Source organism: Ooceraea biroi, chromosome 3 (assembly GCF_003672135.1).
Source record: "Ooceraea biroi isolate clonal line C1 chromosome 3, Obir_v5.4, whole genome shotgun sequence".
NCBI lineage: Eukaryota > Metazoa > Arthropoda > Insecta > Hymenoptera > Formicidae > Ooceraea > Ooceraea biroi.
This window is the reverse complement of record NC_039508.1, coordinates 1,781,825-1,807,347: the sequence shown is the minus strand read 5'-3', so window position 1 is coordinate 1,807,347 and position 25,523 is coordinate 1,781,825. Positions and strand designations below refer to the sequence as shown.

At 39.7% G+C, this 25,523-nt stretch overlaps 3 protein-coding genes across 4 annotated transcripts; 2 read left to right on the top strand and 1 right to left on the bottom strand.

The window, feature by feature from the left end:
* Positions 1 to 256: 256 nt before the first annotated feature.
* LOC105283160 (probable 28S rRNA (cytosine-C(5))-methyltransferase) lies at positions 257 to 4,432 on the top strand. 2 transcript variants are annotated; one of them, XM_026968511.1, is made up of 7 exons: positions 257 to 534; positions 961 to 1,231; positions 1,285 to 1,731; positions 2,587 to 2,843; positions 2,924 to 3,039; positions 3,125 to 3,297; positions 3,443 to 4,432. In XM_026968511.1, the coding sequence occupies exons 1-7, from the start codon at positions 409 to 411 to the stop codon at positions 4,150 to 4,152; spliced, it is 2,100 nt and encodes a 699-aa protein (XP_026824312.1). In that variant the 5' UTR covers positions 257 to 408; the 3' UTR covers positions 4,153 to 4,432. The 2 variants fall into 2 exon arrangements, with proteins under 2 accessions (XP_026824312.1, XP_011343976.1); XM_011345674.3 differs by lacking the exon at positions 1,285 to 1,731.
* A 1,796-nt stretch (positions 4,433 to 6,228) lies between these two features.
* LOC105283155 lies at positions 6,229 to 6,930 on the bottom strand. Its single transcript, XM_026968266.1, has 2 exons — positions 6,741 to 6,930; positions 6,229 to 6,586 (listed from the first exon to the last, which is right to left on the bottom strand). Exons 1-2 carry the CDS (start codon positions 6,909 to 6,911, stop codon positions 6,383 to 6,385), a joined length of 375 nt encoding a protein of 124 aa, XP_026824067.1. The 5' UTR covers positions 6,912 to 6,930; the 3' UTR covers positions 6,229 to 6,382.
* On the top strand, positions 6,898 to 25,213 carry LOC105283156 (echinoderm microtubule-associated protein-like CG42247). The gene is made up of 11 exons (XM_026968440.1): positions 6,898 to 7,866; positions 8,066 to 8,543; positions 8,903 to 9,080; positions 16,083 to 16,322; positions 16,383 to 16,499; positions 17,892 to 18,142; positions 18,236 to 18,242; positions 20,388 to 20,538; positions 20,946 to 21,128; positions 22,286 to 22,381; positions 22,513 to 25,213. The coding sequence occupies exons 1-11, from the start codon at positions 7,689 to 7,691 to the stop codon at positions 22,779 to 22,781; spliced, it is 2,148 nt and encodes a 715-aa protein (XP_026824241.1). The 5' UTR covers positions 6,898 to 7,688; the 3' UTR covers positions 22,782 to 25,213.
* Positions 25,214 to 25,523: the final 310 nt, after the last annotated feature.

Below are 25,523 nucleotides of genomic sequence, written 5' to 3'. Positions count from 1 at the left end.
GTACTCGAGTACTCTGTGTAATACGAGATGCGTAATTCGAGAATGGGAATTATTTGCAATTTACTTGCAAGTAATACCGACGAATTATGCATTTTCTTTCAGATAGTACGGCTCAATGACTCATTTGAAACAGAAAACAGATGAAAATAAAATGGATGAAAATCAAGATTCCACTTCCGTTGGTTATTTCGCTTATTTCACACGTGCGCGCGCATTTGGTTTCATCACCGTGTCAGGCGCCAATAGGAGTCGCAAATCTCATAATCATATGATTACCGAAGTGTGAGCAAGGTGTGATCGGGTAACATAACCCACGAGTGACGAGTTTGTCTAGGTAGATTACGTGCTTACTTCGCTTTACTGAATCATTTCCTTTGCGATAAGATACATCTGGTTTAAATTTATAACATGTCGAATGGATTCGTGCACTCGGTCAAGGTCCCACGCATTTATAAAATCACAGCCGACATTGTACGTCGCGTGCGAGAGGACAGTGCTAGCCTGAAGAGCCTGATTTACGAGAAGAAACATCCCGTAAGTATAAAACGGATGATTGTACAATTTCACATGTGGAGATCAATTGCGAAGGATTTCCTCGGTTTGTGCCAAATCTGTCGCATTATTATCATTGTGTGGTTATAATTTATATCAATTACTCTATGTTACTATCACTGAACTCCATGTGTCATAAGCCATGTAACAAGGAATTCATTCACAGATTGCACGAAAATAAGCATAACATCAAGCAAAACTCTTTCATGCTCCATATTCCGTTTACCATTTCCAAGGATAAATTAAATTGAAAGCTTGTTTATTTTTAGCAGAAATGCTCTCTTGTATCGCCTAATCCCTGTACATTTATTTGCTGTACTTATTTCATACTATCGAACAAGATACAAGCGTAGATAGTTTAGCTGACGTGTACAAAAGTAACTTACTCTGCTGCATTTCACAATTCAGAATGTATCCGGCATATATGGTCTCTCGGTGAACACCTTGCAAGCATTGCCTCAGTTAGATCAGCTCCTTAGCAAGACGAAAATTCTCGTAGAGCAACCACGCTTGGATCCCTGGCTAGCCAGAGTTCTCATAACGGAGCTTTTGTGGGGCAAGAAATGCCTTCAGAATAACTCCAAACCAATCGTGACCGTGTTAACCTACGAGCACAAGCTGCGTGAAGAAGCAAGGAACCTCAACTGCATAGAAATTCCCATCGCACATAAAAAAAAAGGTAACCATGTTTCTTCTCTGGCCAATAAACGTCGCCTGCTTGCATTTTTACAGAGATTCAGCCGCCAGACAGCCATCATTGCGCAGTAGAGGCATCCACCTTCATGGTCCTGATTATTCGTAACTGCAGAATACTGTCGAGACGACAGAATAAAGAGGCTAGGGTTAAAAACTTGCAAGATTATCAGAGATCCTGCCGCCAGGAGTTGATTTGTGAAAACAAGGATACTTGCGCGATGGATTCGCAAGTGACAGTTTTGGGAATATTGTTCCTTTACAGTATCGCTATGTTCACTTTACCGTTTGTGGCCTTTTTCGGGACGCAGCATTTGGTGTCGGCAAAATTTCACACTGACCATTTTGTGACTAATTGCGTTTCTGTACTGGCCGCTGTGGTCACAGTGAATCTGATTATCTCCTGTTATGCTTATCAAGCTTTGCACGAATCCATTCAGGAGAAAGAACAGAGTGAGGATGAAGTTAGAGTGGAATCTAAGGAGAGTTTAAATAAGAAAATTGATTAAAAGTTTGTCGCTGGGATTTTTTTCGAAACTTAACTTTTGATTCATCAGAAACTGCACATTGAAAAACATTACGGAAAGCATTTACACGCATATGCAATGAAATTTCAAGCAATATTTAAGTTATAATGAATTATTTTATGTATTTTGTATGAAAATGTTTATCTAAACTGTGCTTTTCTGTCAAATCCAAGAAAAATATTTGAATTTGAATAAATTAAAAGAATATATTGATATAATTATAAATGTAAACACAGATAAAAGTGGCACGTGCGTGCGTGTGTGTGTATGTATACACACGTATAAAATTTTAGTTTAATAAATGTAAGTTCAAATAAAGAAAGAGAATCTAGATAAGTATATTTAATAATTAATACATTAATATATAATTTAATGTATTAAATTAATAAAACTTGTTACACTGATGACATTCTTCCTCCTCCTCTTTCCACGCGAAGCGTCTAATAGATATTTGCCCGCCTCTTTGATGACAAAAAATGAAAGAAGAAATTTAATGAAAAGAATACATTTATATATTATGTAAAAAATGTTCTGATATAAATGCTGCTTGAAACAGCTTAGATAACTGATTTCTTCAAATTCAAATAGATACAAGAACTGTAGGCATTTTCTATTTTTCATATATAAAGAATTGGGCATGATAAGTACAACATACTCTTCATGTGATATTTTTCTTTTTTCTTAGAAAGAATAGAAAGCGAAACAACTGTATTTTTTCCTCTCTCTTTCTGCCGCATAGATTTTTTTAGAGATTCGACATATCTTAAAAGAATATCACAAAAGTTTGTTATAATTCCAACTGATTTTTTTCTAGTGCAAAGGCCTAGATACGTCCGTGTAAACACTCTTCTGTTATCCGTGGAAGATGCCATCTCCGAATTGCAAAACGAGGGATGGCAATTGCTGTCGCGAAGCGCAACGTACTCTTCATATTTACTCTCCCTGTCACGGCTATCGGAGCCTTATTTCATACAAGACTTACATATACCGGAAGTTTTGGTTTTTCCGCCTTCGACATCATTTCACGAACATCCTGGCTACCTAAAGGGCATGCTTATCCTGCAGGACAAGGTATACTTGAAGAGATTTTGCGACGGGATCTTCTTTCTCCTCTATGTTAATTTTGTTTAAATTTGATTATCTGTCCACAGGCTAGCTGTTTGCCGGTACACTTGTTGAATCCTGTTAGCGGCTCCGTGGTACTGGACATGTGTGCTGCTCCTGGCATGAAGGCCACGTATCTAGCGGCGAAACTGCAAAACAACGGGTACACGACCTGTCGAATATATCTAATAATTTCTTCCAATAATTATAATTAAAAAAATAGGTATCAATGTGAAAATTATTTCCAGGAAAGTTTACGCTGTGGAAATTGATACTAAAAGATTTGATACATTATGCAGCCTGATAGAGAAGACTCAGTCCTCCTGCGTAGAACCCATTAATCAGGATACCTTGACTCTCGATCCAAAGCAGTATTCGCAGGTAGAATACATTTTGGTTGATCCGAGCTGCTCTGGATCAGGTAAAAACCTCCTTCAATAGAATAATTATCTTTAACATTTTTAATTTATCTTAACGTTTCGATTTTTATTAGCGTAAGCTTACGCGAGTATGCGTAACGTATACTATCCTCATTTAGAATAATTTTGTGACCGTGTTTGTCACAGGTATCGTTGACAGACCAAAACAGAGCGACACGGACGGCAAACCTGAACCAGAGCGCCTGCAAAATCTGCAATCGTTTCAAGTTTATCTCCTTAGATACGCCCTCTTGAACTTTCCAAATGCAAAGAGGATAATTTATAGCACCTGCTCGCTTCATCCCGAAGAGAACGAGCAAGTGATAGACGAAGTTCTCACTGATATTCGTCAGGCTTATCGTCTCGTGCCGGCTAGAGAACTGCTTGGGGATACTTGGATCAACTTTAGCTCAGAGGAATACAATTGCACGGATAAATGTTTGTACTCGAAGCCGGATGTTGATTTCTGCAACGGCTTCTTCGTGGCAGTATTCGAGAGGGACTTTGCCGTAGCTCTGCCAATGTGCAAACGCAAAGGGGGTAACGTAAATTCCATTGACGCCAATGTGGGTGCCAACGTGGACACGCCGGCGCCGGCGGATGACGAGACGGTGTCACGCAAGCGAAAAAAGCGTGGAAAAAGGAAGAAACGAGAAGCTTCAGTGACGGACGAACAAGTGAAAAATCAACAGGGAGATGCCGAGTTTAAACCAGAAGTGGAAAATGAAGAACAAGTAAAGAAACGTAAGAAAGAAGTTGACACTTGCCTCTCATCAGACAACAATCGTGAAGAAATATCGAACGAGAAACAATTAGAAAGAAGAAAAGAAAAGAAGAAAAAGAAGAAGAGATTGTAGTGTGAAGAAAGCATCATGCCTGAAATGGATGGCGATGAAGAGACAACGAAAGCGAACGATCACGACTTGAACAACAAGAGAAGAAGGAAAGTGAATAAGTAATCGATGAAACCGATATTGAAAGAAGTAAGCAAGATGGAGTAAATGAAAGCGCATCAGAGGGGGAGAAGATAATAACGGTCGATGAAAAAGAATGCTTATAATAACGATGTTTTCATTTTTTCTTTTTGAGGAAACGTGATGAAAAGCATCGATAATAAACGAAAATTATGTAAAACTTTATCACGATTATTTCACATTTTTCCAACGCGTAGAAACGTGTTCCCCTTATTCCTCTCGTTTTTATTTCCCTCTACATGCATTTAAAAAAAAAGAAACTATGAAAAATGTTATAAAAATAAGAGAAAAAAAAATATGTTAAAATACAATAGAAATAGAAAGATGACGTGTTAATTCGATATTTTATTGGGTTGGCCAAAAAGTAATTGCGTTTTTTTTATATAAATAAAAGGCGAATTTTTCATGGGAAACAAAAACTTTATTAAACAATATATTGTCCATTTTGTTTGATTATCTTTTGCCATTTTTCAGGCAACTTCATGATTCCGCGCTCAAAAAAGTTCTTATCTTTTTCAGCAAAAAACAATTCCAACAACGATTTCATATCCTCATCAGCAGTAAAGGTTTTACCATTCAAGGCGTTTTGCAAAGAACGAAACAAATGGTAATCTGATGGTGCCAGGTCTGGCGAATATGGTGGATGTGGTAACACATCCCATCCAAGCTGCAACAATTTTTCACGAGTGACCAAACTTGTACGTGGTCTAGCGTTATCATGGTGAAACACAACACCTTTGCGATTCACCAATTCTCGACGTTTCTGTTTGATGGCATCATTTCATTTATCCAGTTGACGACAGTATACGTCTGAATTAATGGTTTGATTCCTTGCAAGCAGCTCAAAATACACAATACCTTTAAAGTCCCACCAGACTGACAGCATAATCTTTCTTTGGTGAATATCTGCTTTTCAAGTGCTTTCAGCAGGTTCATCACGCTTGCTCCACGATCTTTTTCGTTTGACGTTGTTGTAGACGATCCATTTTTCGTCGCCTGTTATCATCGTTTAAAAAATGGATCATTTTCCTCACGTTTCAAAAGAGAATCGCAGATGTCAATACGCTTAGTGAGATGAATTTCTTTGAGCTCATGTGGTACCCAAATATCGAGCTTACTAATGTATCCAAGTCGTTTTAAATGGTTTTCAACACTCGATTTCGATATGTTAAGATCCTCAGCAATCTCTCGTGTCGTTAAACGCCGATTGGAATCGATCAGTGCCTTTATTTTGTCATCATCAATTTCGATTGGCCTTCCTGAGCGTGGTGCATCTTTCACATTAAAATCTGCAGATCGAAATTTAGTAAACCAATTTTGACACTGCCGCAGTTTTAAAGCATCTTCGCCATATACATGACATAACTTTGTATGAACTTGCACAGCGTTTTTCCCTTTTCGGAAGTAATAAAACAAAATATGAGGAAAATGTTCTTTTTGATTTTCCATTTTGAAATCGACGGTAAACAAACAATTGTTAACGAAATCGTGTACTTTCTTTTTCTAAAACAAGCTTGAACTGTGAATTGTTAACCTACATAATGAATTTGCGGTTTAGAATGAAGTTAGTTACATTTCAAGATATGTATGTCCATCTATTGAAAAAAAACGCAATTACTTTTTGGCCAACCCAATAGTATCTTGCCTCGCTATTTAATTTATTCTTCGCATGTTGGATAATGTTAAAGAAAAAAAAAAGTATACACGTACGAGTGCGACTTAATTACTAGGATACGTGTGACGCTGTATGTACATGTGTGTGCGCTACATCCTATTACACCCCATAGTTATACTTACGATATAGATATATACTTACTTTATCGGCAAGACGGCAATCCACGCCACGGCGACATGGCGACACGGAAGCCTGTTGACCTCCTTGAAATCAACCGATAAGCACCAGGTCGATTGTGCGGAGCGTATGTGTATAATTGCAGGGAAAAAACAGTTTCTTCGATATACATAGATGTCGGTTGATGTAATTACGAGATAACCATGATTTAGTTTTTTAGCCTATCCTTCCTACCCTCAACTCCTCAAGTACGTTATTCAAGTTGGTGGAGTCGCACACGTCGCGTGAGTCACGACACGAAATTTCGAGAAATATTGTCTATTAGCGTTTCGAGACTTGAAATATTATGCAAAACAGGACGGTGACGGAACGTAACGCACGTATGATGTTACCACAATCCAAAGATATTTTCCATGGAATCGTTTGAATCATTTTAAATGATCGGGGGCGGAATTTCTTCTTCATATTATAAGAGTGAACGTCAGACGAGGTTATCCTTGCCAGATAGTTGGAAAGTCTGATTTTCTGTGAAAGAAAAACTCGTGTAACTGATCCTGCAATTAACGATACGAGCGATCGAGAGAGAAAGAGAGGAAAAAAAAGAAAAAAAATAGAGATGGAGCAAAACTTAGCAACGGCAGAGCGTTAAAATTATTCTTATAAAATTGCGCTCCGTTACCCTGGTGCAACAAGTTCCCTTGCAACGTTCACTGACACCACCGGGCATCGACGTCGCGACGAAGAGCGACGACGAAGAGGGACGACGAAGGGCGACGACGAAGACGGAGGCCGGCGGCGCTGAGGTTGTGGCGAGCACTCGACGTCGGGACGCCATCGTCGAAGGACGCATGAATATGTATACCGTTGTCGCGATTGCTACCGAATGAGCTTGGACGCAGGCGATTCGCCCGCGATCCGCCCGTCCGCGTGAGATGGCCGCGAGATAACCGCGTCAAGTTAAATCGCTCACTTGAATCGACGACTATAGCGGAGTGTTGGTGAACTTTGGTGAACTCTCGAGTCCTCTCTTTCTCGGCGGAGCCTTGGTCCACTTCCGGTTGCTCGCTACCGGTTGATTCGTGTCGGCTGGTGTCGCATCTCGTGAAATATTTCAGCGAGACATTGAAGTAGCATTTACTCGATTGGAATTATTTTCAAATAACCTGTTTTTTCTTCTTTTTAAATTTTTTCAAATAATCCGTTTTTTATTCTCTCTTGTCAACCATCGTTACTGTAATCAGGCACCGCCGTTTAATGTCTCTTCTACTTCCGCGTTAGGAAGTTCTCGCGTTATCGTGGCATCGTGCACTTAAATGTTTGGGCATTTAAATATTCAGAAACGATACATTTGTGAACTCGACTCTGAAACGCCTGGGCCCGGCATGTTTATCTCGAATTTTTACCCCGATCGCCACACTTGCGGTTGGCTAGTGTAGATGCGTTACTGGAAATTGTTAAATTTCCTCTCGTTTCGTGACTCTCAATTATCCCTCCCTGTTTTCCTGTTCCCCCAGATATTTTACAAGTGGTCGCACGCAGAGATTCGGATAATTTTCTACAATCGCAAGAGCGCAGGCCAGGAAAGGACGAAAGTGGCGGCGAAAGTGGCGGTGGCCTCGTCTTGCGGATGTCCGAGGTTGAAAATCAGTCGAGTTCGCGTGCTGGCGGATTGGGGCAGAACGAGGTGGCGGCGGTGGCGGCGGCGACGGTGGTAGCAGCGGTAGCTGATAACGCAACTGATAACGGAGCCGGTAGTGCGCCCACCGTGACTGTTACTGCATCGGAGGACGTTCCACCTCAATCTGGTACGGTCTTGTTCTTTCTGTCTAGTGAATGTAGAGAGTGGCGGAATTTCCGTGAGGAGTTCTGCCAAGAAATCGAGAAACATATACGGGACGGGTGTCGAATAGATTAATTTTCGTGATCGAGACCGCTCGTTGCGTTTGTTGATTCGAATTATCTCTATCGCGCAAGCTTTCAACGGTTTTCAACCCTCTCATTCAGGTGTGATGAGAAAGGAAGAACAAGAGGTGCCGCGAACTCGAGAAGACTCGCCGAAGGGCGGCGCCGCGAGTGTCGCGACGCCCACAGCGGCGATGCCGCTCGAGGATGACGAGGACGAAGAAGAGAAGGAGGAGGAGGAGGAAGAGGAGGAGGAGGAAGAAGAGGAGGAGGACGCCGAGGAAGAAGAGGTAGAGGAGGGTGGAAACGGAGTGGAGGGTGGAATGACGATGCAGGAAGAGGTCGGGGGTGTGTTGGTCGAAGGTGAGGGTGGGGGTGGAGGCGGCATGGCCGGCTACTGGAGGCAGAGCAGACCCTCCAGTCCCCGCATGCCGCCTCCGGAGCAGTCGGAGCAGCCGAGCCGACCCAAGAGCCGGCACGAGCTACAAACCGCGAGATACAACAACCTTGGCTATTGGCGTGCGAGAAGAGTCACCTTCTACAAAAATGGCGACCCCTACTTCCCTGGCGTGGAATTCAGGTGAGCACCACCGGACTCTCGAATCACGCACGGTCTAACAAGGGAGCATGCATGCTGAGAGGGATAGATTAATTGATTATAACTGGTCATGACTGGTACCCAATGCAATATCATCCAAGGATCAAGCTTGCGTTTCATACATCACGATGTGTCACAATCGAGACACGTCTCTTCATAGAGCATGCATAGAAAGAAAGAAAGAGAGATCTCGGTCAAAATATCCAAAACATTGAAACCTTGTAAATCTGGCACAAGAGTATTTAAAAAAATTTTTTAAACCATTTGCGAAGATGTAAATGCAGTTTTGCATCTAGTCGCTAATTGTCTATTAATTTCGTGAATTGTCTGTGCGTACTTAGATTTAAACCTGGGCGCGACATTGGTTCTCTGGAGGCCCTACTGGACAGACTGTCTCTTCGGCTGGACTTACCGAGAGGGGCACGTCACATTTTCTCGATGGACGGTGACCGGAAGCTCAGTCTGGACGAACTCGAAGACGGCGCTTCCTACGTAGTGTCCAGTTACAAAACCTTCAAGGTAAGTGCTCACACGAAAATTATCACGTTTAATACAGCTTCAAACTGGAATGGAATTGGAAAATAAAAACTGAGGGGGAAATTTCAAACAATGTTTTTATTGTCAATTGTCACACATTTCTGTGTCTTCAATTAATTCGAAAATATCAAATCTTTGTAAATAATATGATTTTACAGAGGTGATTCTTGCACCAAAAATAAGTAGGATCGACAGTCTAAATCGATAGCTTGAATCTTGATAAGAAAGTACAGAAATGCGCGTTGGCGAGCGCTCGCCCGCTCGGCTTGTACACTCGATTAAAACACGGATTGGTAGCAACCTCGATACTCATGAACTTGACTTGACGATGTAAACAAACAATGTCGATGTATTCTTCTTTGAAACGTTCAAAGAGATCGAGCCGTCTTTAGACATCGTAACGCGACATGATGAGTGTGATAATTTAAGAGATTAATTTCTTAAATCAGTCCAGTCCTGGTTTAATTGTTTATTTAACCCTTTTTATCATAATTAGATTATATAATATATAATAGTTTTCAAAGATTGGAACAAATTTAATGTTTTATATTTATAATTAGATTATACAATATGTTTTCAAAGATTGGACAAAATTTAATGTTTCTTATTAGGCCAGAGAACTTTTTCTAGATTAATCTATAAATTAGCTCATCGGCTTATTTAAATACTCTGCATGTTTCTCATCAAATATTCCTCGAGAAAGAGAGAGAACATTATCTGCTTAATTATAAAATCAACTATAATATACATTAAATTAATACGGCATTTAAACGTTACGTGAGACGTGAAGGGGATAAAAGAAGAGCAAAGTTATAACAGTTAATATTGCGGTAGTTAGCGTGCTGCTAAATGTGCCAGAGTATATAGATTTTTTTCTATGACCCTTAAAGGGACGCGATATGGCAGCGATTTATAAGAATGCTGCGTATAATGCCGCCGACAACGACAACGTGTGTATCTGGCCCAGATCAGCTTCTTAAAGCAGGGCGCACGCAACGCGCGATTGTGTTTGCTTCGTTGAGGAAAGGGGGAGAACAGAGCAACTCCTTTGCCTTCCTCTCTCTTTGTCTTACTTCCATCACGTCTTATGTAGGGATTTTAATTCTTCTGACTTTAGATTGTAAATCATTTTTATATTTTTTTTTCCAAAAAAGCAATTGTTTGCACAATCACTTGAGTGAAAAGGAAGAGATAGAGAAAGAGAGATAAGCCACCTTAATAATTATAATTAGCTTGAAAAATATACTGCAGCGTAACATTTTTTCAAGTTTTCAAAAATCGTGTTATATATGGATTTAATAAAGCAATTTTTTCAGCGCTCCAGGAAATGATTATTCTGGTGTGAAATGAATTTTCAGTACCAATGAAATGATCTATATCGCGTAATTTCTTCTTTATTTCCAGAAACTATCTTAAAACGCTCGTTCATTCGGATTGATCTTAGATTCATTAGCGTAATTCGTGATTCGATATCGCTTTACATTCATCGACGTTATGGTTCACACCCTTCCGCTATTTCAAAGGTGTGACCAATTTACGTTGCATACCACGTCATCGAAGAGTCCTAATGCAGTAAAAATTAGTTACTCTTTCGATCCCTAGCTGCACAGTCACTTTTTAATCCGCCAAAGTGACTCAAGCGGACAAATATAGGAACAAGTATAGGACTGAGCATTACGTGCAATTTGGCTCTGCAGTACCGTTCAAACCTGGTTTCACGTGAGAATGCATACATTCAATGAAACACGTGGCGTTGTTTTGGCTAGACCTTCATGGCTCGAGGAAGGATGAGAAGGAAGAGGGGAATGACTTTGTTGAAACGATGGAAATATATGCGCACATAGAATGTAAAATGGAGTGGAGAAACGGGAAAGAGTCTCAAAGTATTGGTTACTTTAGAGTGGGGGATGAGTTTGCGCCGACGTCAACGTATATCTCTCTCCCTTACACCTTTGTAACTCCTTTTTCTTCTTAGTTGTCTTCTTTCTCTCTCTTTTTCTCCGTCTTTACTTTTAGCTTGGATTCGTTTTCACCGTTATATTATCATTACAGCGTACAATCAAAGATGTACGCTTGAAATGTTGAACTAGGATTAAATGAATACAAACGTTACGAATATGTTGCAAAAATAAAATCTTATTAAAAAGATTTTAACTTTTTGAAAAGATTGTGTATAAAACGAGATGCGAGCATACTGGAAACTTGATCAGGAAAAAAGTAATTAATTAGGTTTTATGGAATTGTGAATATTTTTCTCGAATCATTTTATAACTTCATAACAGCGTCAAACGTTTTCTTAGTCAGAGCAACACATGAATCACGGAACAGTGGATCTGAGGTAGGTAGCGAGAGTGGGGAGGGCAATTCCTACTTCCGTTAAGAGGCCGTTGCAAACGGTGGTAAGGGAGCAGGGGAGAGACCGTATCTCATTGACCGTTGGTCAGCCAACTTCTTGGGATCAATAAACACCCACTCTGCTTGGCCTACCTTCGAGTGCCGTTCTTAAAGATTTGAAACAATTTCGAATTTGAAACAGGATTATTTTCGCATCTCCTCTCTCTTTTACAACTTTTTAAAAAATTACTCACTTGCCGTAAATAGCGAAAATCGTATTGTCCGCTCATATGTTTCTGTCAAAGACATAAGTCTGCGGCAATCCTTTCTCTCATTATTAAACTACTAATGCAATTTTTAAAATTGCACTTTTCTTCTCATCGAGTCCAATATAATAGTTTTCCTTTTTTAGTTTATACCTTTTCCAAACAACTTTGCTTTTCCGCTGCTTCGGTTCTGTTTTCTGTGATTACGTGACGTCCTACTTTTTCATTGGCTGTAGTAGTCGTACGGCAAATCGTGGCCTCCACGCATTGATATCTCCACGATTGATTGTGTTATTTGTGCTGCAGTTCATGTCACCAAAGTAGTATGACAAGTAGAAAAACTGATGCAAAAAGAAAAACTAGAAAAGTAAGGTTGCACACATAATACAGATTTCTTCAACTTTTTTTCTGGACTCGCTTTTCCAGAATCGTCTTGCCCCTTAACGGACAACCGATCCATTAAAAAAAATGTTCCCTGCTTCAGCAGCAATTATTTTCCTGTAATAAAGCAGTATGTTTCCTCATGATTCAAAGAATCATAAGACGTTCTTGCTGTCACGCAACTTGTATGAGCTCGTTCTTCATTTTCATATCACAAGGTTACTTGATGGTAAGTAAGGGAAGAGGGAAGGTGGAAAAAGGATCGCCTGGTTGTATCGCGTGAAACGTTTTCCTCTACGATTGAGAATGATTTATCCGTCTTCTTTTGTGTCATATATATTTGCAAAAAATATTACATGTACAGTGCTGCGAAAAGTATGTAGTTTTAATGATTTATTGCCTGACCGCCTTGGAGCAACGCGAAAAACATTTTTAAAACCTTGAAAAAAGAATGCGAAAAATATGTCGGAAGACATATTGTTAATTGTTATAAGTTATTGTGTATTATAGTGAGCATATTTACATTTACATGTCCATAGTCACTGTACAAGTTTTGAATAAAATTCTCTGAGAAAATTCTGAAAAGTCTCGAGAAAGATTTTGTGCTGGAAAAAAATAAAAGAGGATAATAGAATTTAATATAATTTTCCCTATGAAGGGAACAAGCAGAAACGAAATACTAACGACCTGAACGAGGGGTTAAAGTATTACATTGACGTAGGACGGTCCACCGGAAAGGTTGGTCTACGAGACAATGAAGGGGGGTGGGTTAACCTTCGCTCGGTGTGAATACGTTCCAACCACTGTTGTCGTACCCCTGCAACGTTATATCGATTCTCTACAAGTTATCAAATGATCAACTAATCATTGTCAGTTGATAATTAGTTGAGCCGTTTTGAATGCTGAAAAAAACTCGATAGAAATTTAGTTGACATGAGAATGTAATCAAGTAAATAATTGAAAACAACGGCGACTAACTGCCATTCTTCAGTTGTACTTCTTGTCTTTATAAAGAGATTATCGTTGTAATAAAGAGAAATTTATGTAAGTGAGTAATTGTCGTTTTATAATAGCAAGATGCGTGTCTCGCAATCATAACTTGGTTTATGGGTGATCTTGGGTTTTTTCAGCCTTTCTTCAGGAATTCTTCACTTTGAATATTGACTTTAGTGAGCCAATCGAGTTAAGTGCCCCCGTCCAGAGCTAAATTTCCTGGAGGGTTTTTAGCTCAATTTATTCATCTGTGAGTTATTGAGAAGGCGTGGGCGTTATTAATTTTCGTGAATATTTCATATAGCTATTCGGGACAAATATTAGGGGAAGAGTAGCGGAACCTCCATTGATAATAAAAGCTTCCGCTCAAGTAATATTTAAGTAAAAAACTCTGTTATTCCGTAGTAAAGAAAAGATTCGATTCTCGGCAATTTGCGCAATATCGTTCAATCGATCGATGGCGATTGCGAGTAACAACAAGCTACGCTGCTTATTAAGAATCATTAACAAACGAAAACGGAAGAGGTGGTGATTCTCCTGATTTCGAGAATTAGCATTCCGAATTAGTATTATTCGCAGGAGCGGCGGAAAGACGGAAAGAGGGGTGTAGGGGATGGTGAAAAAGAAGGTGATGATTACAGTAGGAGGTGGTAGTTGTCCTTGAGCAGTGGTGGCCCTTCGCAAGGTGGAGGGGTGTGGTAGGGGATGTTGCAGCACCCTAGTTCTTCAATACAACTACCCCACCTCCTACCTGCCCCAGTAGTCGTCCATTGAACACAGTCGTGGCTGCACCAACAGGGGAGAGTGGCTCGTTCCCAAAAGACAGCATTCCGAGAGAGGGTTGTTCAATTGTTGCGCACCTGAACACTAATCGCGACTATTAATCGGATTTACTTGGACAAACTCGGTGTGGAAATTCACGTAAATTTCTTCTCTCTTTGATTTCTCATCGAATTTTATTTCAAGAGCAGTATCTCACCGTGACAATTTTTCTCGTACATTTCCGTCCGATATTCTCGATAGTTCGAGATCTCGACAACTCGATAACTTTTTAGTTGTTTTTATCCTCGTTCGTGTTCATTTTGAGACGTCGGATTTTCTGTCGGACGATGTGAGAACGCGAGATCGCATAATCCGAGAGAGATCATTCTCTCAGGGCAATCTTGCGTCGTTTCAGAAAATTTTCATCGCGGCATATTGCATGTACGTTCTCGATAAAGAAGAACAGTTCATCATCTCGTTGTTCTCTTCATTTATTTCCTAATAATTTTTCGAGTGCTCGCTTCGGAAAACCATGAAGAATCGACATTATCGAGTTCGTACAATCGAAGATTGAAGATTCACAAGTGATAAACATGATGAAAGTTTCTTCGATCATTACGATTACGTGAGTTTGAGGATCGTGTAATACGGCATTCAGGGTGTTCGTGGGAAGGTGAAACAAGTGGATCTTGAGAAGTGACGAGAGGTCAATCGGGATTCACAATTGAGTCGGCAAGTTCGTCATCGTCCCAGCCGGACGATCCGGAGCCGGATTTTGGCACCAGTCGAGAAAACTTTGTGGACCTTCGTAGCGAATCGGACCTTGCTGGATCTCGCTTTTCTCAGGATTTTGATAGCTGGTCAGACAGTTTCGTCGTGTTAATGAGTGATTCTTTCGAAGTGATATCGCTGCCGGCCGAAATGATGCAGGTTCTCCAAGTATTTATTATGATATTATTATATTAGTAGTGCTTGGGTACGACGATGAGTAACGTGTCAGATCTCCCTCTGATTTGGTTCACGTGCGATATTTAGATTTTATTCGGATCAGAGCGATTACGTACAATGAGAGATACAGGGTGAGGCACCTAAAACAGGCCACCTGAATATCTCGGCTGTTATTGGTGATAGAAAACAATGTGTCAGACCAAACTTGCATGGTTTCGAGGGACACATAATTTGTTCTAAATAGTTTTTTATTAGGTGGACGCGTAGAGGTCATAGGAAGGTCAACTTCGTTTTTTAAATGGTATGATATGTTTTTTTATGTACCATCTAGTAGAGCGTTTGAAGATGCGCACATTGATCTACGAGTAAAAAATCATTCAAGGTCACTGAAGGCCAACTGCAAGGGAAAATACTTTACTTTATATTGCCTAGAGTTCTCTGCCATTAAAAATACCGTAAACTCAGAAATGAAAAAGTTCTAGCCTTTAGAAATTTTTTCTTTTTCCGCGAAGTTCTGAGTTGTTATCATTATTTTTTATATTGCCTAGAGTTCTCTGTTATTGAAAATACCGTAAATTCAGAAATGAAAAGTTCTAGCCTTTAGAAATTGTTTCTTTTCCGAGAATTTCTGAGTTGATGATATTATTATTTTTTATATTGCCTAGAGTTCTCTGCTATTGAAAATACCGTAAACTCAGAAATGAAAAAGTTCTCGAGTTTAAAATTTTTTCTTCTCAGAGGAGTTCTGAGTTGATGATATCATTATTTTTTATATTGCCTAGAGTTCTCTGCTATTGAAAATACCGTAAACTCAGAAATGAAAAAGTTCTCGAGTTTAAAATTTTTTCTTCTCAGAGGAGTTCTGAGTTGATGATATCATTATTTTTTATATTGCCTAGAGTTCTCTGCTATTGAAAATACCGTAAACTCAGAAATGAAAAAGTTCTAGCACTTAGAAATTTTAGCCTTCAGTGACCTTGAATGATTTTGATCCGTAGATCAATGTGCGCATCTTCAAACGCTCTACTAGATGGTACTTAAAAAACATATCATACCATTTAAAAAAACGAAGTTGATCTTCATATGACCTCTACGCGTCCACCTAATAAAAAATTATTTAGAACAAATTATGTGTCCCTCGAAACCATGCAAGTTTGGTCTGACACATTTTTTTCTATCACCAATAACAGCCGAGATATTCAGGTGGCCTGTTTTAGGTACCTCACCCTGTATATCTCTCTGATCTCATCGAGATTGCGTAATCAAGGTGATAAAACGATTAACAAATTTTTCATGATAGCCGGCCAGCTACGGAAAGAAGAATAACACTTGGTACACGAGTCAGGCGGCCGGTGGAGGCAGTAGAGGTGGTGGGAACACCGGAAATGTGGTTGGAGGGTGGCAAAGTAGACAGCCGGCAGTGCCGGCGAGTCTCAGCCGAAAGGCTTCCATCACCGAAGAGGCGCCACCCCCCGGCGGTGGAAAGCCTTCCTCAGGTCGTGTCATCCGTATCGTCAACAATCATGATCACACTGTTCAGGTATACGTCGTAATATGCGTGCTGTGTCATTTCAATGCAAATTTTAAATGTTCTTCGCAGTGTCGAGTCCTGCTAAATCTTCGTACGTCGCAACCCTTTGAGGAAGTTTTAGAAGATCTCGGGCAAGTGTTGAAGATGAACGGAGCTAAGCGGATGTTCACTGTTTCGGGGCAAGAGGTCAGTTGTTTCATACATTCTCATAGTTTTTTACTAGCTAGTGCATGGTGTACTATAAAAGATGATGTAAGAAAAAAAACACGGAAATTTTATAAATTTACAAGTAGAGTTACATTACGATTCGCTTCTACCTCGCACCTCGCATAGAAATTTATCAAATTAGATTTATCTGCAATTAAGGTTGCGCGAATGTATTAAATCGTAATTTACGTAATCAGCATGGCTAAAACACCTGGGAGAGTGCGTGATTTGAAAGTGTAAAAAAGAAAGAAGAAGACGTATGTAAATTCGAGGTATCGGCGTCATACTTGTAAAATCGACTTGGAAGCGACGTTAGTCCATAAATATGCATGGTACGCGACGGCGGAGAGGTAAGACGAAACTTGGAGCGTGACGATAACGGGGTCGACTCGAGGTCCTACGAAATAAGGTTATTGCTTGTACGTCCTACACGAATCGGCTTTGAGACAAGTATTTGTTGCATTTGTATTCTACGTACATATGCATGCACGTGTATATGCAATATAACATAATATACGCGCGCGCGCGGATACGTACAAGCACAATAATTTATCTCTTGTCTTCGGCTGCTTTATTAGCAGATTAAATAATTTCAAAGAAGAATCCACTGTAGGAAAATCCAACGAGCGACAATGTGAAAACATTGCAACGATAAACAAGAGATAAATGTATTTTAAAATATTTAAAAAAGAGATACTACATTTTACGGGGGCAGGAATAAGCGAGAAGAAAAGAGTTTCGGTTTACTATGGCATTAGTACATGAATGCATCATTTGGTAACACGCGACGAATGGGATAGAAGAGGGAGGAGGGAAAACCGTGACGTGAAGCGCTGCAACGTCGTCAGTTTGAATTTTTGGCATTGTAATACATTATACGGTTATACATCTCTCGCAGGAGGTGGTCGTGGTATTGCAAGTGGAACGGACGTATATCCACGTGTGTGTAGAAAAAGGTCAGAGATCCATCTATTCAGATTATTATGACTGCACGTGTATACATCAACTTTAATCATCAAACGTGCCAATTTTCGTCGACAAACGGTAAATTAACAGTAAAATGTATTATTCTCCGTCTTGTTCATAAAAAAATAATAAAAAAAGAAAGAAAAAAAAATAAAACACGAGGAGAAAAGAGGAAGAACTACATCCGCAAGTTTGGATCGCTTTATAGTCGCTATACGTATCGCAAAAGTGAAGGTACATCTCTTAGAAGGCACGTGTCGCTTTAATCCGTATTTTTTCGCTCGTCAGGTACTACGGATTTACTTCACAATTATGAAGAAACATTATTTCTCGCGTTGTTGTCTATCAATGTCCAGCGAGAGAACCATATACTTCGCTAACTTACCGCTAATGTACCCGATTTAGGTGAGAAGCTTCTCGCAGCTGCGAAACGAATTCGCGGACGTAGACACGTTTTACCTGGGTACCGGATCGGTTCTCGGTGCAACCAGTGCCGGTATCACGGCATCGCCGGCACGAAGATCGAGATCGCGTGGTCCACCTACGGTCGTGGAGGACATTAGCTGGCAGAGAAGAGCTCGCAGCAAGAGCAGACCTCGAGCCTTGTACGCAGCTGACTCCGAGATTGTTCGAGTGAACGGTAAAAATAATAATTAGTTTGTTACTAGTTTGTTACTCGGACTCGATTAGCTGGTGAAACCAAGGCTCGACTCGCGTACGAAAATGACCAATGTCTGTGTTTTTATCAGTCCTGATGTTATTACTCGTCCTCACGCAACGAAATATCAAATATCGAGAACGACCCTCTCCTTGAGCCCTTATCGGCCTGCGTGTCCAGGATCGAGATTAATATCGCGTCAAGATTGAAGGTTCAAGGTTTACTGCGATTATTGTTACACTAGTCGTGATGCCAAAGACAAAAAAATCGAAAAAAATTAACGTGCAAGTTGCTTTCTTTTTTTCCACGTCGCTTGATTGGATTAGTAGTTTAATAATGAGAGAAAGGATTGCCGCAGACTTATGTCTTTGACAGAAACATATGAGCGGACAATACGATTTTCGCTATTTACGGCAAGTGAGTAATTTTTTAAAAAGTTGTAAAAGAGAGAGGAGATGCGAAAATAATCCTGTTTCAAATTCGAAATTGTTTCAAATCTTTAAGAACGGCACTCGAAGGTAGGCCAAGCAGAGTGGGTGTTTATTGATCCCAAGAAGTTGGCTGACCAACGGTCAATGAGATACGGTCTCTCCCCTGCTCCCTTACCACCGTTTGCAACGGCCTCTTAACGGAAGTAGGAATTGCCCTCCCCACTCTCGCTACCTACCTCAGATCCACTGTTCCGTGATTCATGTGTTGCTCTGACTAAAAAACGTTTGACGCTGTTATGAAGTTATAAAATGATTCGAGAAAAATATTCACAATTCCATAAAACCTAATTAATTACTTTTTTCCTGATCAAGTTTCCAGTATGCTCGCATCTCGTTTTATACACAATCTTTTCAAAAAGTTAAAATCTTTTAATAAGATTTTATTTTTGCAACATATTCGTAACGTTTGTATTCATTTAATCCTAGTTCAACATTTCAAGCGTACATCTTTGATTGTACGCTGTAATGATAATATAACGGTGAAAACGAATCCAAGCTAAAAGTAAAGACGGAGAAAAAGAGAGAGAAAGAAGACAACTAAGAAGAAAAAGGAGTTACAAAGGTGTAAGGGAGAGAGATATACGTTGACGTCGGCGCAAACTCATCCCCCACTCTAAAGTAACCAATACTTTGAGACTCTTTCCCGTTTCTCCACTCCATTTTACATTCTATGTGCGCATATATTTCCATCGTTTCAACAAAGTCATTCCCCTCTTCCTTCTCATCCTTCCTCGAGCCATGAAGGTCTAGCCAAAACAACGCCACGTGTTTCATTGAATGTATGCATTCTCACGTGAAACCAGGTTTGAACGGTACTGCAGAGCCAAATTGCACGTAATGCTCAGTCCTATACTTGTTCCTATATTTGTCCGCTTGAGTCACTTTGGCGGATTAAAAAGTGACTGTGCAGCTAGGGATCGAAAGAGTAACTAATTTTTACTGCATTAGGACTCTTCGATGACGTGGTATGCAACGTAAATTGGTCACACCTTTGAAATAGCGGAAGGGTGTGAACCATAACGTCGATGAATGTAAAGCGATATCGAATCACGAATTACGCTAATGAATCTAAGATCAATCCGAATGAACGAGCGTTTTAAGATAGTTTCTGGAAATAAAGAAGAAATTACGCGATATAGATCATTTCATTGGTACTGAAAATTCATTTCACACCAGAATAATCATTTCCTGGAGCGCTGAAAAAATTGCTTTATTAAATCCATATATAACACGATTTTTGAAAACTTGAAAAAATGTTACGCTGCAGTATATTTTTCAAGCTAATTATAATTATTAAGGTGGCTTATCTCTCTTTCTCTATCTCTTCCTTTTCACTCAAGTGATTGTGCAAACAATTGCTTTTTTGGAAAAAAAAATATAAAAATGATTTACAATCTAAAGTCAGAAGAATTAAAATCCCTACATAAGACGTGATGGAAGTAAGACAAAGAGAGAGGAAGGCAAAGGAGTTGCTCTGTTCTCCCCCTTTCCTCAACGAAGCAAACACAATCGCGCGTTGCGTGCGCCCTGCTTTAAGAAGCTGATCTGGGCCAGATACACACGTTGTCGTTGTCGGCGGCATTATACGCAGCATTCTTATAAATCGCTGCCATATCGCGTCCCTTTAAGGGTCATAGAAAAAAATCTATATACTCTGGCACATTTAGCAGCACGCTAACTACCGCAATATAACTGGTTATATTTCTCACCTCTTCGGTAGTGTTTAATTTTTATGTTTTTTCGTTATTCGAGTGTATATGCATCGCTTTCCACCCTTTCGGCGTGGCACTAGCGGCGGGATCGTCCGAGGGTCATCTCCTGGTACTCGCAGCCGATACCGGCGCAGCTGTGGCGACTCTGAGAGTCTGCGGATCGCCTCTGTCTTGCATCGGATACAATCCTAGTACGAGAGAAGAATATATATTTTTTATATATTACTTCTTCTATATAATACGAGATTTTTATAATGGAATTTTTTAAATTCTCAAGATTCTTGATAAATCATTAATGCTATTAATGGGACTCGTGGATGCAAAATTGCAGCCTTTTCAATATTTGTCGGTGTCTTTCTTCAATGGCATCTAAACAGTTTTCTCTTTTTCCATATAAAATGCCAATATTGGCAGAGAGGGACACTTTGGAGGCACTTTGAAGAGAGATTTTTCTACTATTATATTAGCTCGCTGCTCTAAATCAAATTTCATCATCCTTGGTTTCGTGAATATGGTCTGCTGTTGTTAGAAACTGCAGTGTACAAGAAAATAACATTTTAATCCCTTTCCATGATCTTTTTCTTCGTCGTTTCATCAGCTGGAGAAATCGTCGCTATGGGGTCCCAAAACGGTAGCGTCTATCTCTTTAGAGTGTCACGGGATGGATTTTCGTACAAGAAGAGCAACAAGATTCGCGGCACGCAGCCATTGGTGCAGCTCGACTGGAGCTCCGACAGCCGGTTTCTCCAAACCGTTACCCAAGACTACGATCTCGTGTTCTGTGAGTTGCAAAGCTCCTCAATTATCGATTATATCATATGACAAACTTGACAGTTGTATAATAGTCTCGATATGAGATCATAGAGTTTGCGATTAGGTATCATAGCAGAATTTAAAAATGTAATAAGTTCCAGAAGAGACAGTCTGTCCAGTAGGGCCTCCAGAGAACCAATGTCGCGCCCAGGTTTAAATCTAAGTACGCACAGACAATTCACGAAATTAATAGACAATTAGCGACTAGATGCAAAACTGCATTTACATCTTCGCAAATGGTTTAAAAAATTTTTTTAAATAAATACTACTGCTACCACAGCCTTCGCCAAATCTTCACGATGCCACTGTCAACGCTTCCTCGTTTCTCTAACCTCCATAGTCAGATTCTATAAAAATTAAATACACAAAAATTCGTAATATAAATTCGTATTAACTTTTCTTTACCTTTAACGTAGTATTTTCTTTCTTTTTATTACACTATATACTCTTCATATTCGAGCAATAATTATCTCATATTAAGAGTACCCTGAATATCTCATTATACGAGCCACACACCCAGCGGTTCCGCGATCATGAAATCTAACCTCTACAATTAAGCAATTCAACAAATCGCGTATTTTCCTGTTACTACGATTCTACTCTATCATTGCATACTGAATTTATTGCCAACCATTTCTTTATTATGTAATAAACAAGGTTTAAAGACTTACCTTAAGTTTCTTTGACATGTTCACAATTTCACAAACCTTTTCTTGCAAAAGCTAAACACAATAACGAACAATGAATTTTTCATATATATATATATATATATATATATATAGAGAGAGAGAGAGAGAGAGAGAGATATGCTCCTAATATGAGATAATGGAGTTTCTGCTAAACTAGTGAGCACTATCTGTTAATTCCACCATAAACTTATTACTCTTGGTGTAAAATGTATTATATGAATGTAAATGTATGTAAAATATATATATAGGAGAATCCCCACACACAATACACACACACACGCGCGTGCGTTATATATATATATATATATATATATATATATTGTGTGTGTGTGTATCTGTCTAACAGATCTGCAGCTATATTGTCGCATTCCATTTCTCACATTCCAAATACACGGATAACGCGCACAATGTTTGAACATAAATTGTCTTTTTTTAGGGGATGTTAAAGTACTGTCATCCGAGAAGAGCCCGTTGGTCATGAAAGACGTCAAGTGGTATACTCACAATTGCACCGTTGGCTACATGGTTTCCGGTTAGTCTCTTTGTATCCATCGATCTTATTTTGCGTCTGCTTTCACTTTGGCTCTTACTTCACTCGTTGAATCGTATCACCCCACTGCGAGTATTTTTGTACAAGCGAGCTTTTATCGCTGTATCTTTTAGGCCAATGGAACAACCGTTACTATCCGCTGACCACAGTGGTCACTACCTCCAGCAGATCAGCAGCGCACGATATGTTGATAAGCGGTGACGCCGAGGGATATCTTCGGCTCTTCAGATACCCGTGTACCAGCGCTAAAGCTGAATATATCGAAGAAAAAGTATACAGCTCGCTGGTAGCATGCGCCAGGTTTCTCTACAACGACCAAAACGTCGTTACCGTCGGCGGCACCGACGCTGCTCTAATGCTTTGGGAATTGGTCGACGAATAATTCGATGAGATTCGTAAAATCGTCGACCGGCGATTCGATCTAGTCGAATAACTTTGATGGAACACTCTGCCACATTATCTCGATAAACAAGAGCGAGCCGTCGCTCGAACACCTCGACTCGAAGACTCAACAGTTGCTCCACGAGCACTTAAAGCGAAAGAAGGAGAGGAGAAAAGGAGGAAGGAAAGCTGTTTGCTAAATCTGCCATGGGATATCATGGTATGTATAATATACCGCGTGGTATATCGCGATTTGCTAGAAAACCGATACAATATTGTACTTTTCTTGCTTCGACGTGCCTTTTCCGATATCGTCCACATTTATCTCGTACGACGTTGTATAAAATCTCGTTTCAATGCGAGAAACGATGTTGCATCAGTGAAACAAAAGTCTACCAACTGGCCACTTGTGCTGGCAATTAACCAACCCGATCATAGAAACTCTAGCGCAAGCCAACGTTGAGTACGCGGGTTCAAAAGTATCAAGTAAGGTAAATGGGCGATAATTTAATGCTCGCACGTCATTTGCAAATGGTATTGTTGCAAAAGGAAGATGCGTGACATATAGCCCAAGTGGTTAACATTTTTATGAACGAACTACTAAATCCTAATCAGAGTTCGAGCCTTTCGGTGAGGATTTGTATTGGAGACGCAATACGGAGCTCGTGTTTGCGCGCGGTCTCTTTCATTAATCACAGATATCTCCGTGCTACTGAGTAGTAGCACACGTTGTGTCTATATATCTATATCTTCTTATATCTATAACTTACATTACTTGTGTCTATAACTTAGTAAACAATTGGAATATTTGGAAAAACGGAGCTCCGCACCAATTGGAAAATCAAGTGGAAAAGCAAATGGTGCATTGGCCGTCTAATATTTTCCTCTTTCGTTTCTTACCATATTCTCCTATTGTTACATCTATTGTTTAATTCTTATTATGCAGAAGAAACAACACGTATACAATCATGCGCGCGCGCGCGCGTGGTAGCATTATGACGATTACGTTTGCGACAAGAAACAAGAAAAGAAACGGAAGAAGACATTGTGCTGTGTTTTCTACATTTTCCGCAAATAAGTAGAAGGAAAGACGGATAAAAGTAGAAAAATGTCAAGTAAATGCTAAAAGCAACTGTCCATACTGTCCATATACTTGTAACGAAGAATACGGGGTGCTGGCGCCTCTTTGAAAATTTTTAGCTACGAGCGAGGATCGAAAATGAAACTAAAGTTAAGATAAAAATTGCTACCGAGTCACATCACGACGATAATATAGATAAAATGAAGAATTCTATTTCTCTAGTTTTTCATCAATCGAAAAGTACAACTTTACATCAAGCTATATTTCCGTTGTAAATGCGTACACAAGCCATCTATTCGATATTTGATTAGACAAACATTAGTGGATTTAGAGCGCATTCAACTCATATGATTTTGATTAATCGCCATGGAATATTAGCGCCGTGAACATATTTCGTTTTACGTTGCGATGTAAATCTAGGGATGGATTCAGCATCGATTTCAAGTACCGATGACAAAAAAAACCGGTGTGAACCAGTGTCTTTTTGCTGCGATGCGAATCCGTAATTGGTCTTTAGATTACATAGTCGATATACCACGTAATACTGTGTAATTGTCCGTCGTAATTTACACAGAGAACGTGTAAAGACACAATGGCATTTTCTCGTAAAGAGCATCGCGTTGCAGGTCAACGCGCCTCTTTCACGAGCCAGCCAGTTTTGTTCACGTATTTTTAGAGGAATAGAAGGAAACAAGGGAGCTGTAACTATATATACGAAGAAAGAGGTGTGTTTCGTATTTATTATCGCAGTAGTTGGTATGAAGCGATTAGAATCATCACTGCCAAGGCATCGAATTAGAAAAGTTTTAACGATCAACGATCAGATTTTGTTCACGCCATAAGTGCATCAAGGGAATAAGAGTAGCATTGTCATTGTACAGACCGAGTACAGTCTTTGGCTATCCATCTCTGATATCCATCTCACTAGCATGTTATCCTGATATTCAGTTACCTCTCGGTTGTCGCTGGGATATCTCTGGATATCCCAACAGTCACGAGAGTTACGGATGATAGGAGCCCTGACTATAATCCCATAATTAATATTACGTGTATGATCGGACGTCCGGTCCATTATTATCGAAATTGCCAGTAATATTTGAGTGCTCAATATCCATTAAATAACGATAGTTCGAGTACCCGTCAGATTGCTTACGCAAATGAAAACAGCATCATAATAAGCCAGCAGTCGTTGATTTTTCATCCTCGACGCAGTCGCGAGATGAAAAAAAGAAACGAAAACAGATTTCAGTTTCAAGTACGATAATCGATGTAGAATATGATAAACATATCCATATATATATATATATTTATATATACACATGTATACAATAAACTGTGCACATTACACGCGATTACTATTTCCTTTATCACCTAATCCGTAGTGACTGCCACAGAATTTTAGATCAGAAACGTTATTTTCACCGATAATGTAATGAATAATGTAATTTTGAAATTTTATACACGCAGAAATTCGACGATGTCGAAGGGAGGGTTGCAATTTTTCAATGTTTCGTGCATCATGTACTTTTGTAACTTGGAATAAAGGGAGTGAAATTCCATTAGACTGAACGTTATTCAAAGTTGCTTAGGAAATTGAAAACAATAGCTTTTATCATCGAGGATTCTCGAGGTCGTCAAGAGAAGCAAACTCAAATCTGTACA